The sequence below is a fragment of the Panthera onca genome, chromosome A3 (genome assembly GCF_046562875.1).
Source record: "Panthera onca isolate mPanOnc1 chromosome A3, mPanOnc1 haplotype 2, whole genome shotgun sequence".
Taxonomy (NCBI): Eukaryota; Metazoa; Chordata; class Mammalia; order Carnivora; family Felidae; genus Panthera; species Panthera onca.
This window is the reverse complement of record NC_138341.1, coordinates 112,608,585-112,620,782: the sequence shown is the minus strand read 5'-3', so window position 1 is coordinate 112,620,782 and position 12,198 is coordinate 112,608,585. Positions and strand designations below refer to the sequence as shown.

The following is a 12,198-nucleotide window of genomic DNA, read 5'->3' as shown; positions in this document are numbered from 1 at the left end:
AGCTAGTTAAATGGTATAACTGATTAAGCACTTTTAAAGCAGGACTTAACGGTAGAGGGGGAAAATAAAGAGGCCAGTTGTGCTCCAGGTCAAACACCACCTCAGCCCTGGTGGGCCTTGCCAGCGCCTACCATACTCACCACAGGGTCTTTTACAATGTCTGCCAGTGTGATGATATTGGGACCTCCTCGTAAATTCTCCAAAATCTTTATTTCACGCTTGATTTTCTTCTTCTTTACTGGCTGAAAGGGTAAAAGTACATCGGTGAAATTATTTCAGAGTATTTCAACATGTAAATGTAATACATAAATGCCTACTTATGAGCTCTTTGAAGGAAAGGGTATGTGTCCATCTCCTCTCTGAATCCCCTTCTCCTAGCCCTGTGCCAGGGATTCTGCAGGGACTCAGCAAATGTTGAGTTGAAAGAAAAAAGATTTCATCCCAAAGAGCAAACCTCTGCAGAACTAGCATTTAATTCGTCATCAATCATAGCATGGTAACTTTTTATTTTTTTTTAATGTTTTTATTTTATTTTGAGAGAGAGACAGAGTGTGAGCGGGGAAGGGGCAGAGAGAGAGGGAGACACAGAATCTGAAACAGGTTTCAGGCTCTGAGCTGTCAGCACAGAGTCCGACGCGTGGCTCGAACTCACAAACTGTGAAACCATGACCTGAGCCGAAGTCGGTCGCTCAACCAACTGAACCACCCAGGCGCCCTGCATGTTAACTTTTTAAAACTATACAAACTAGGACTGTAAGTTATTAGTAATACTAAGACATAGCTTGTAAAAGTCTCTGACAATTAGGATGAAACATGGGCTCTTTCCATTCCTTCCTTTAAGTCTATCGACTTCCCCCACCCTACAGAGGGGAAGTCAAGACCAACAGCAAGGATGACCAAATCATCTTTGTGTAGCATAACTTTGTGGTTAAATGTGGGACTTGGAATCAGACTACGTAACGTGAATCTTACATTCATTGCTGGCTGTGTGACTAGGGGCAAATTACCTAAGTTCTGTAAGCCTTTCATTATGGGTAAAAATGATCGACAAGAGCACATATCTCAGAATATGGCTGGGACACAACCCATAATATCTGCCTAGCTTTATCACCAATATTCCTATAAATGAGCTGCTGCGTCCATTTTAAAAAGACCACTCTGCAGAGTCCCTTGAGTATATCTCCCATGTGCCTTTGTCCTCACCCATCATTTCTACATCGGTTCTCGTACAGAAATCCTTTTCATTTTTCTGGGGTGGGCTCTGGTCCAACTGCACTTCCTCCACAAAGCCTTCCTTCTAAATAGTCTAAAACAGTGATAGTCCAAAAGGAATACAATACAAGCCACAAGTGTATTTTAAATGTTCTAGTACCCACATTAAAAATGTAAAAAGAAACAGACCACATTAATTTTAATATATTTAACAAAATATATCCAAAATCTTATCATTTCAACCTGTAAATCAATATAAAAATTCTAATAAATAATTTATATATTTTTTGTGCTAAGTCTCTGGAATCAATTATATTTTATCCTCACAGCATATCTCCATTTGTACTAGCCACATTTCAAATGCTCAAAAGCCACACGTGGCCCGTATCTGCTACACTGGACCATGAGGTTTTTCCCAGGGCATCAGTCACCTCAGACTATTGATATTCTGCATAGAATTCTTAGAAATTGTTTTAAGTATGTTTTGTCTCTTCATCAACAAGATCAGTGGTTACCAAACTTCATGATCAACAGTCACCTGGATTTTTTTTTTTTTTTAAGTTTGAGAGAAAGAGAGCAAGAAGAGGAGGGATGGAAAGAGAGGGAGAGAGAATCCCAAGGAGACCCCACACTGCCAGCACAGAGCCCATTACGGGGCTCGAACTCACAAATGGGGAGATCGTGACCTGAGACGAAATCAAGGGTCAGACGTTTAACTGACTGAGCCACCCAGGTGTCCCTAATAGTTACCTGTGTTCTTAAATATACAGATTCCCAGGTCCCACTTAGATCTGCTGAATCAGAATCCTGAGAATGGAGTTAGAGAGCTATTCTTAGATATTTCCTAGGTTGATAATCCAGGTCTAGGAACTACCAAACCATACTGTAAATTAACCTTGTCTTAAGTTCTAAGCAGGAGGTACAGAAACAAGCAAGTCTTGGAAACAGACCATCCTCAAAATCCAGCTTTGTAGTTATGCAGCTTTGGGAAGAGCACTTAAATGTATCTGAATTTTTTTTTTTAATGTTTATTTACTTCTTGAGAGAGAGACAGAGTGCAAGCAGGGGAGGGGCAGAGAGAGAGAGAGAGACACACACACACACACAGATCTGAAGCTGGTTCTAGGCTCCGAGCTGTCAGCACAGAGCCCCACATGGGGCTCGAACCCACGAACCTAGAGATCACGACCTAAGCCAAAGTTGGATGCTTAACCAACTGAGCCACCCAGGCACCCCAAATGTATCTGAATTTATAACTTGCCTTGTAGAACTGTTGTAATGTAAATATCACAGATAGAATAGGGCCCAATGCAAAGTAGACAATATATGGAAACTGTTACTTATAGAGACTCCCATGGTCTACATTTAATTCAATCCACAGCTTTTAGCCTTGCTTCTGTTAGAACTCAGTACACTGACTGAGAAGCAAGCTGATGAGAAGTCTCCTCTTTTTGCTTCAACTATCAGATCTTTGTGATCTGCTAGAGTATCTGGGAGATCTACTTTCCAGGGACTAACCCATCAATCTATCACCTGTTTTCCACTAAATCACTATTTTCCAACTGCCAGCTATAGCTAAGGCTTATAGCTAAAACTTACAGCTAAGGCTACTGGTTAATGAAATTTTTTTCCTACAGAATCCTTAAAATCTGTGAACTTACAAGGCTGGTTTGTGATAGACCAGGCGGGTGACTTAAACTCTAATTTAATGTGATCAACGCAACTATTTTGTCTTAATAAATAGGTAGGAGAGATCAAAAATTTTAAATAGAGTTTATGAACGAACTTCATCTATATTTACAACCATCTTTCTATATAATTACAGTGAAATATACAGTACAGTTAGGAAAAGACTGGAATACAAAAAAAAAAAATCTTTCCAAACCCCCCTTCACTCAAAATCATCAATGACTCCCAACAACCTAGAAGAGAGAAAAATCATGTTACCTTTTTTTTTTTGTTTTTTTGTTAAAGAAAGAGCGAGAGCACGCACAGGAGCAGAGGAGGAGGCAGAAGGAGAGGGAAAGGGAGAGAGAGAATCCCAAGCAAGCAGGCTCCACGGAGCCTGAGGCAGGGCTCAATCCCAAGACCGTGAGATCATGGCCTTAGCGGAAATTAAGAGTCTGAAGCCCAACCTACTGAGCTACCTTTTAAGACTTGAAGGAAATGCAGAGATTATCTTTTCCAGCTGACCACCAATTAACTTTCCTTTCCAAGTTCACCTTCCATGCATGGTCACTCAACATCTTCCACAGGAAAGATTTCTCTCACTTATTCCTTCCTCTTTTCTTATCTTGTGGATTCTTCCCTTCTCTACTCCCACCCATACCTATCCAAATCCTCCCCCCATTCAGAGCCTGAAAACAGCTCCTGGGAGCTTTCCCTAACCACCAGCTTCTTCTGAACTGTGAGACCAACTATTTGTGCCTTTTATGACACTAGATAACACCTCACTTTATTTTACCATATCCCTCTCCACATACATATCATCCTACAATTTACACAGAATTTCAACCTCTGAAGTATATTTCTATATACAGATTTTTTTTTTTTTTTTTAAGTTTACTTATTTATTTTTGAGACGGGGGGAGGGGCAGAGGGACAGGGGAAGAGAGAATCCCAAGCAGACTCCGCACTGTCAGCAGAGCTCAATGCGGGGCTCAAATGCACAAACCATGAGATCATGACCTGAGCCAAAACCAAGAGCTGGACACTTAACCTACTGAGCCACCCAAGTACCCTCTATATAATTTTTTATTTGATCCCCATAACAACTGAGAAAGACAGAGAAAGCAAGATTATCTCATTTGCACAGATGAACAAAACATCTTAGATTAAAAGGATTACCAAGGTTAATTACTTTTAGAGTTTGGGTTAGAATCCACATGTTCTAATTTCGGGCTTAGTTCTGTTCCTACATGTGACATATAAGACAGATAAACTTTCCGGTTCCCAAAAGGTATGCCAAGGCATCCCCCACAAATTCATAGGGGTTCTGTGAGATTTTTAAGTTTTGAGGGAGATATCAATTAATATCCAAATCTGCCAGGGAAGGAGTATACTACCAACCTGAGGTTGTTCTTAGTTTCAACATTAGATTGCACTACATTCCTTTTGATGGTGTATTTTTGCAAAGCTGGGTTTTCAGCCCTTCCTGTGACAAAAAGTAAGTACTACACAAAAACCAATGTTGAAAAGGAAATGAGTCTATTAGTGTCCAAATGATTCCAACATTCGAGAAGCTGTGCAGTGATCAACAGATGTATATATCCCAAAGCTCATCAATTATGGTCATATAAGCATAAAATAAATTATATTGTCTTTCAATTTCTGTGTATAACAGTTTAGTTTTTTTTTTTTAAATTTTTTTTTTTTTCAACGTTTTTTTATTTATTTTTGGGACAGAGAGAGACAGAGCATGAACGGGGGAGGGGCAGAGAGAGAGGGAGACACAGAATCGGAAACAGGCTCCAGGCTCCGAGCCGTCAGCACAGAGCCTGACGCGGGGCTCGAACTCACGGACCGCGAGATCGTGACCTGGCTGAAGTCGGACGCTTAACCGACTGCGCCACCCAGGCGCCCCAAGTTTTTTAAATTTTTATGAAGTTATTTATTTACTTACAGAGAGGGAGAGCGAGCGAGCCAGGGTGTGCACATGTGCTCGAGTGAGAGAGAGGGAGAGAATCCCAAGCAGGCTCTGTGCTGTCAGTGCAGAGCCTAACTTGGGGCTTGATCTCATGAACTGTGAAACCATAACCTGAGCCGAAATCAAGAGTTGGACACTTAAATGACTGAACCATCCAGGTGCCCCAGTGTATAACGTTTGAAATGGCACCCAAGTTAAACATTTTTTTGTTTTTTGGACTTAACTACTTAAAAGTTACTGACTCAATATGGGTGGCTGTAAATTGATGAAGTCTGGGAACCTTTGCTTCTCAGTATCAAATATGGGAAAGTTCCTATAGCAAGGAACTATATGCTAAGTTCCTGGCATATGACAGTGCACAGTACAGTCGTAAGTAACTTCCAAGTTGCATGTTGGTAGCCCCCTGGCCAAACCTGGCCTACACAGTGTGTGTATGTATGTATTTGTTTATGTATTTATTTTAGAATGGAAAAGAGCAAGTGGGGGAGGGGCAGAGAGAGAGGGAGAGAGAGAATAACGAGCAGGCTCAGTGCTGTCAGCTCGACCTCACGGACCAAGAGATCATGACCTGAGCCAATATCAAGAGTCAGATGCTTAACCGACTGAGCCACCCAGGCACTCCTGTAGTGTTTTTAAAAACTCTTGAGCCAACATTTAAAAATCAGGGGAATTCGTATATAAATACAAATTTTTATTTCCTTTTTGGAGAAGAGTATCAAGCAACACTGGACCTGCACTACTGCGAAGTAATTACCAGCCGGAGCTGGAGCACACACAGCAGTGCCCGTCGCAGGCACTTACATCACACTAGCTGCGCAGACGGCAACTGCCTGCCATTTAAAGGCCTGCGTTTGGACTCCTTAGCCTCACACAGAAAAGGTAACAACTTACTGAAAACAAAAGGATGGAATATAACTGAAAATATAGGAAATCAGTATTAGGCAAGACCTGGGAGAGAGAAGATTGAACCTTTACTCCCTTCCTCTGCCACAATCTCGCTGAGCTGTAGGACTTGAGCCAAATTGCTTCTTTTGCTTCAATTTCCTAATCTGTCAAATAAAGACAACCTCTTCTGGGCGCCTGGGTGGCTCAGTTGGTTAAGCACCTGACTTCAGGTCAGGTCATGATCTCACAGTTAGTGAGTTCGAATCCCGCTTCGGGAGAGCCCACTTCTTTCTCTCCCTCTCTGCCTCTTGCTCACTTGAGCCCTCTTTCACAACAACAACAGATAACCTCGTCTATCAACTTCAGAGAATACAGTATAAAAGTGTTAAAGCATTACAAAAACCTTTTCAAACGCTACTTTAAAAAAAAGGTATCACTATTATTTAAAAATCTAAATCCCAAATATTCCTGAAATTATAATCTCTTTCTTCTTATACTCACCTTGAGAATTTTAACAACAACTTTTTCATTATTTGTGATGTTGATGGCTTCAAATACTTCACTGTATTTACCCCGGCCTAATTTTCGAACGAGTTGGTAGTCATCTTGATTACTGTGAACAAAAAAAGTCAAAGTCACAATGATTTTAAAAGTTCAAACTATAAGGCACTAATTAACTTTAAAAACTCTACTACCAGTAGGAGTAAAAGAAATAAAAGGCATTTCCAATAATTCCCAAATTGGTTTCTCTGTATTTTAAAAATCGGGCCATTAATTAAAAATGTGTGTTCTAAATCCTAGAATTAGAAAAGTTTAAGTCTTTCAATTATTTTTTCAAATCCCACACTGTTTACATTTCTACTGGCATGCCACACATAGCTACCTCATATTAGGGTTTGTTATGTATTTATATCCAACAACAGACAGCTTTCCCTTGGAGGATAATTTTTATATACCTCTGGCCTCTCGTGCCTTGGCCCGGTGTCGGCACCTAGCAGGAAGTCAATTCATGTTGTAAGAATATTTCAATTCAGCCACACATTAGAAGCAGATTTTTCATGGACCTTTTTGCAGGTAAGTGGCTTTCAAACATATAGGCTTGACTTCCCACTTGCCCTCCAAGGCAAACTCTGAGGACAGTCCATGTAAAAAGTTTGCAAATCACACTACAGATCATGAATCATAGTTAGGGGCCTCTTCCTCTATTTTTACCCATATTCCATGACCACTAGCAACATCAGAGGTAAAAAATAAGGGAAAGGCCAACATTTTATCCCTGCCTCTGATTACAATTTAGATGACTTTGCTTTAAAGAGTAAGTCAAAATTCTATTTACTCCTGCTGGGGGCACTGAAAATCCAACATGTAACAAATTAGCCATCCATTGTCCTCAAGCAGCCAAAAAGAAAGTGAAATGAACAGACAAGGCAGATGGTACTAAGGACAACGGACACTGTATTAAGGCAGGTCTGGGGGAGGAGGCTCTTAATTCTGGTGGAGTTCTCCTGTGGCAGACACAGAAAACAAATGCATGTGAGCCAAGAGTGCCATGCCAAACCTCGGAAGGGCTGTTTAGTGTTATTTAAGCAGAACTAAGTGCAAAGCACTCAATTCAAAGACAGTGGTTCAAATTTTGTTAGCAAAACACAAGTATTCCTAGAATTTGAAGCCTGTGACAAGTGAGGAATTGTTAGGTTATCAATAACAACATTTATTGATATTGTACCACTGGTTCTTGATGGTATCTATGAAGCACACTGTAACTCCTTGTGCAGAGGCAATGCATTTACTGTTAAGAATCACGGCCCAATCAGGATTACATACCCCCTTGTGTCAATATTGGGAGACTATCTTTAACCACTTACAGGTTATATACATCACATGTGAATAGATATAAAATGTAGCATGTGGGAGCTACTGCTTTATGCATTTCCAAATTGCTTTCTTTTGCACTGGATGTCAAAATGCTTTTATCACAGTTAGTATGACCTGATCAATTAAATACCTACATGTTGGGACAAGAGATACAAACATCCAAATGAGACTGCAGAGAGAATAGGGGCAAACACAACTACGGAGGTAGACTGCAACTGTTCAAAATGGAATTGGGGCTTAAATCCACGTTACACATGGCTTGCTTCATGGTAAGAGTAAACGCTGATAAGGGTTTAATTTTGTTTCTATCAGAAAGAGGACATCTTTCTGGAGAACTGTTTCATCCTTCAGTATCATCATGGGACAACATTCTCTGACCTCAAAAATACTTTACGTAAGAGTATGGTTTTTAAAATCTCTCAAGTATTAATTCTCACCTAACTACAAAGCCCTTAGGTGAGACAAGCTGACATGTAACTCTTTGTTACCAGCCTTTTATCCAGAATATGTAAGTCCAAGGAAAGAATAAGAGACAGAAGTAATTTTTAAATGGTAAGCCCAACAAAACTGTTAATTTGCCAAAGCAATACGTTGCTTCTTCACTGCTGAAGAAAACACAAATCAGGTTTTAATCTTGAGGTTTATAAATGCAGTCAGGAAGGATTCCTAACACAAATTACTCAACAAGTACACAAGAATCAACCCTATGAGTGAGGACAGTGAAGTAAGAGGAAATAATTACCCCCACTCCACCACATGTGACTCATAATCCCAGTACTCTCGGGGTCTGTGCGTATTAACATCTGTGTAAACTCTGGCCCTGCTTGGCACGGGTCCCGACATGTCAGACAGGTTGGCGAATGAAGGTGGACTTGATGTTTGGAGATCTGGCAGTCAATGTGTTCAGAAGCAGCTGGGGGTATGACCTTGTTTCAGACCTGTTTTCTTCAAACTGCAAACACAAAATGCATAAAGTCCAAGGAATTATTTTTAAAAAGCATGTGTGAAGAAAAAAAAAAAAACATCTTATAATAATGGCCTCAAATATACCTCTGACTCTGGGAATGCAAGCTGGTGCAGCCACTCTGGAAAACAGTATGGCGGTTCCTCAAAACACTAAAAATAGAACTACCCTACGACCCAGCAATTGCACTACTAGGCATTTATCCATGGGATGTAGGTGTGCTGTTTCAAAGGGACACATGCACCCCCATGTTTATAGCAGCGCTATCAACAATAGCCAAAATATGGAAAGAGCCCAAATGTCCATCGATGGATGAACGGATAAAGAAGATGTGGTATATATGTGTATGTGTACGTACGCGCGCGCGCGCGCACACACACACACACACACACACACACACACACACACACACACAATGGAGTATTACTCGGCCATCAAAAAGAATGAAACCTTGCCATTTGCAACTACATGGATGGAACTGGAGAATAGGTATTATGCTAAGTGAAATTGGTCAGAGAAAGACAAAAATCGTATGACTTCACTCATATGAGGACTTTAAGAGACAAAACAGACGAACATAAGGGGAGGGAAACAAAAATAATATAGAAAAAGAGAGGGGGACAAAACAGAAGAGACTCATAAATCTGGAGAACAAACTGAGGGTTACGGGAGGGGCTGTGGGAGGGGGGATGGGCTAAATGGTTAAGGGGCACTAAGGAAACTACGCCTGAAATCATTGTGGCACTATATGCTAATTTGGATGTCAATTAAAAGAAAAATAAAAAATACAACAAGCTAAAATAAAAAAAATATATACCTCTGACTCTTCTACCTATTAACCAATGACTAGATCCCAACTGTGTCAACCACAGTGTTTCCTATTACCCGGAAAGTAAAAGAAAAAGAAAAAAAGAGAAAGAAAACAAAAACAAAAAACAAGAAACATACTTAAAACCATGCTGGCCCTAATTCTATTCTGCATCATCTAAAGTTTGGATGCTCTTTATAAGACAGCCTGGAAGGGAAAAATGGCACTGAGGACAGACCTATCAACATTACTACCATTTATACATTCCACAGAAATCATTGGCAAGAGTAGCTTTCCATAGCTCAAGTAGGAGTGCTAAAAGACTAGATAGAACAGTGGCAAAGCCGGGAGTACCAACTGTTAGCCTGACTCCAATGGTTATGAAACCAGGAAGGGAATAAGACATACATCAAAGTTCAATGTCTTTTTGTAACAATCCAAATCATTCAGGAACCTTGCATAATAATCAGTAGATCCTTAATTATAGATCCTTAATCCCTCAAATTGTGCCATTTGAAAGTCATACTTGATTTCATTAAATTTAAAAACAAATAATTTCCTCCTGATTTATTTAATACAGGAGGAAACTTAATAGAAACTGGTAGAAGACAGTAATATATGTTACCTGAACTAATGCAAAATTTGACATAAAGGGAAAAGTGGTAAACTTTTAGAAACACGCTTTCTACCAAATCAGTAAACTAAGTCTAGAGAATAGGTAAACTGTGATGTCTTCCCCTGACCATTTGAATCTATTTATCTTTTCAGAGAATCCTACAGCATTTGTTGATCCCCTTTACTCTGCATTTAATTAAAAATGTATTGGGGCGCCTGGGTGGCTCAGTCGGTTAAGCGTCCGGCTTCAGCTCAGGTCACGATCTCGTGGTCCGTGAGTTCGAGCCCCGCATCAGGCTCTGGGCTAATGGCTCAGAGCCTGGAGCCTGCTTCCGATTCTGTGTCTCCCTCTCTCTCTGCCCTCCCCCGTTCATGCTCTGTCTCTGTCTCAAAAATAAATAAACATTAAAAAAAAAAATTAAAAAAAAATGTATTGAGTCTCCAGATTTTATAACCTGAGAATGTATCACTTATGTAGGTTTCTGGCTAAGGTTGTGTAACCTCAACTTAACTACAAGGAAACATTGGACAAACCGAAAATGAGGAAGCTTCTATTAAAAAGGAGCAGTGAGGGAATGGGGCACCTGGATGGCTCAGTTGGTAAAGGGTCAGACTCTTGATTTCAGGGTCATGCGTTCAAGCCCCATGCTGGACGTGAAGCCTACTTTACAAAGGTGGGGGGAGGGACACTTGGGTGGCTCAGTGGGTTAAGCACCTTACTTCAGCTCAGCTCAGGTCATGATCTCACAGTTCATGAGATGGGTTCTTGAGTTTGAGCCCCATGTCAGGCTCTGTACTGACAGCTCAGAACCTGGAGCCTGCTTCGGATTCTGTGCCTCCCTCTCTCTCTGCCCCACCCCTGCTTGCACTCTGTCTCTTTCTCAAAAATAAATATTTAAAAAATTAAAAAAAAAAAGGGGGGATACACTATATCCTCAAAAATGTCAATACTATAAAAGAAAAAAAAGAAGGCTAAAGAGACATGACTATATACAATGTCCTACCCCTAGACTGTATCCTGTACTGGAGCAGGAGAAATGGTATAAAAAAAAATACTATGAAATCAAATGATAAAAACATTTAGATGGTAAATTACATGTGCACAACAGTACAGTCACATAATAAAGCAAATGGGGTAAAAAAATATTACAATAGGTAAATCTGAGTAAAGGGGATACAGATGTTCTTTGTACCACTTTTGTTTTTTGTTGAAATAACGTGATTTATAAAAACTGGTAAAATACACATAACATAAAATTTACCAATTTAACCATGTTTTCTTTAAAAAAAAAAAATACAAGAATTGCAGGAGCTATAGTTAACTCCCAGCCTCAGAGGGCCAATCATGGGTGGACATGACATTACAAAATGAGACCTCATTTTTTTCTCTGGGAAATCACCTGAGTCACGTGGAAAACATTCCCCAGTTCCCATTTACTAGTCCATGTATCTATCAGTCTTATCACCCAGTCTTCCTCTGCTTTCTTAAGGCCTTGGCATTCTCTGTGAAGAGGAGAGCAAGACTACTCACTAATGAAACTCCTGAGATTTTCAAGTACTTGTTTGACCCTTGCAGCTTTGTGCCTCATCAGCTGGGACCTAATTAATGAAACGGCGGACTTGATTCTCCAGTGGGAGGAACTGCTTGCAGTTTTGCAACACCGGGAAGACGTGCTTCACTTTACTATCATGCATACCAAATAATCTGTTTATAGTAAGACAGTCATTCACAGGAATTTCAAATGGTTGGCTTTCATGAACTATATAGGGAGAAGAAAAGAGAGAGTCCTTGAACTGTACCTCAGCAACCTCAGATAAATAAAATGGCACAAAGAGGGACAGAAGATCAGTGACAGGCTGGGGATAAAGAGGGGAAGTGAAAAGATAGGAAAGAGAACTCATTAAAGATAAACATTTTATTTAGAAATAGTATTTCACTTGCAACCTCTGTAAATATGTATGTATGTTCATATACAGCCTAACAAGAAAGAAATAAAGGGACAGCCTAATTTTCTCAATTACTGATTGGTTCTTTCATACATTCCTTCCTTTGTCCATCCCTTAAGTATATGAGCATCAACTATGAAAAAACATCCTGCTAGTCCTTGGAAATAGAATAGCAAGCAAGGAAGAACAAGGGTGAGACAAAAATGCCTTTAAGATTTTATCTGCAAACTAAGGATAATGGAAACT

The 12,198-nt window shown here is 40.0% G+C and overlaps 1 protein-coding gene across 4 annotated transcripts in view; it reads right to left on the bottom strand.

Annotated features, from left to right (window-relative positions):
• Positions 1 to 12,198, bottom strand: part of CSNK2A1 (casein kinase 2 alpha 1) — a 55,570-nt gene that overhangs the window by 17,539 nt on the left and 25,833 nt on the right. For 2 of the 4 annotated variants that reach the window (XM_078444182.2, XM_078444181.2), the window contains exons 2-4: positions 6,245 to 6,356; positions 3,036 to 3,134; positions 141 to 242 (exon numbers count right to left, since the gene is read on the bottom strand). Coding sequence is in view for 1 of the 4 variants with exons in the window: in XM_060614482.3 (XP_060470465.1) it covers positions 141 to 242; positions 6,245 to 6,356; positions 8,361 to 8,461 (315 nt within the window). In the remaining 3 variants the exon portion in view is untranslated. Of the gene's footprint in view, positions 1 to 140; positions 243 to 3,035; positions 3,135 to 6,244; positions 6,357 to 8,360; positions 8,571 to 12,198 lie in introns of all 4 variants that reach the window. The other 2 variants (XM_060614482.3, XM_060614490.3) reach the window with 2 other exon arrangements.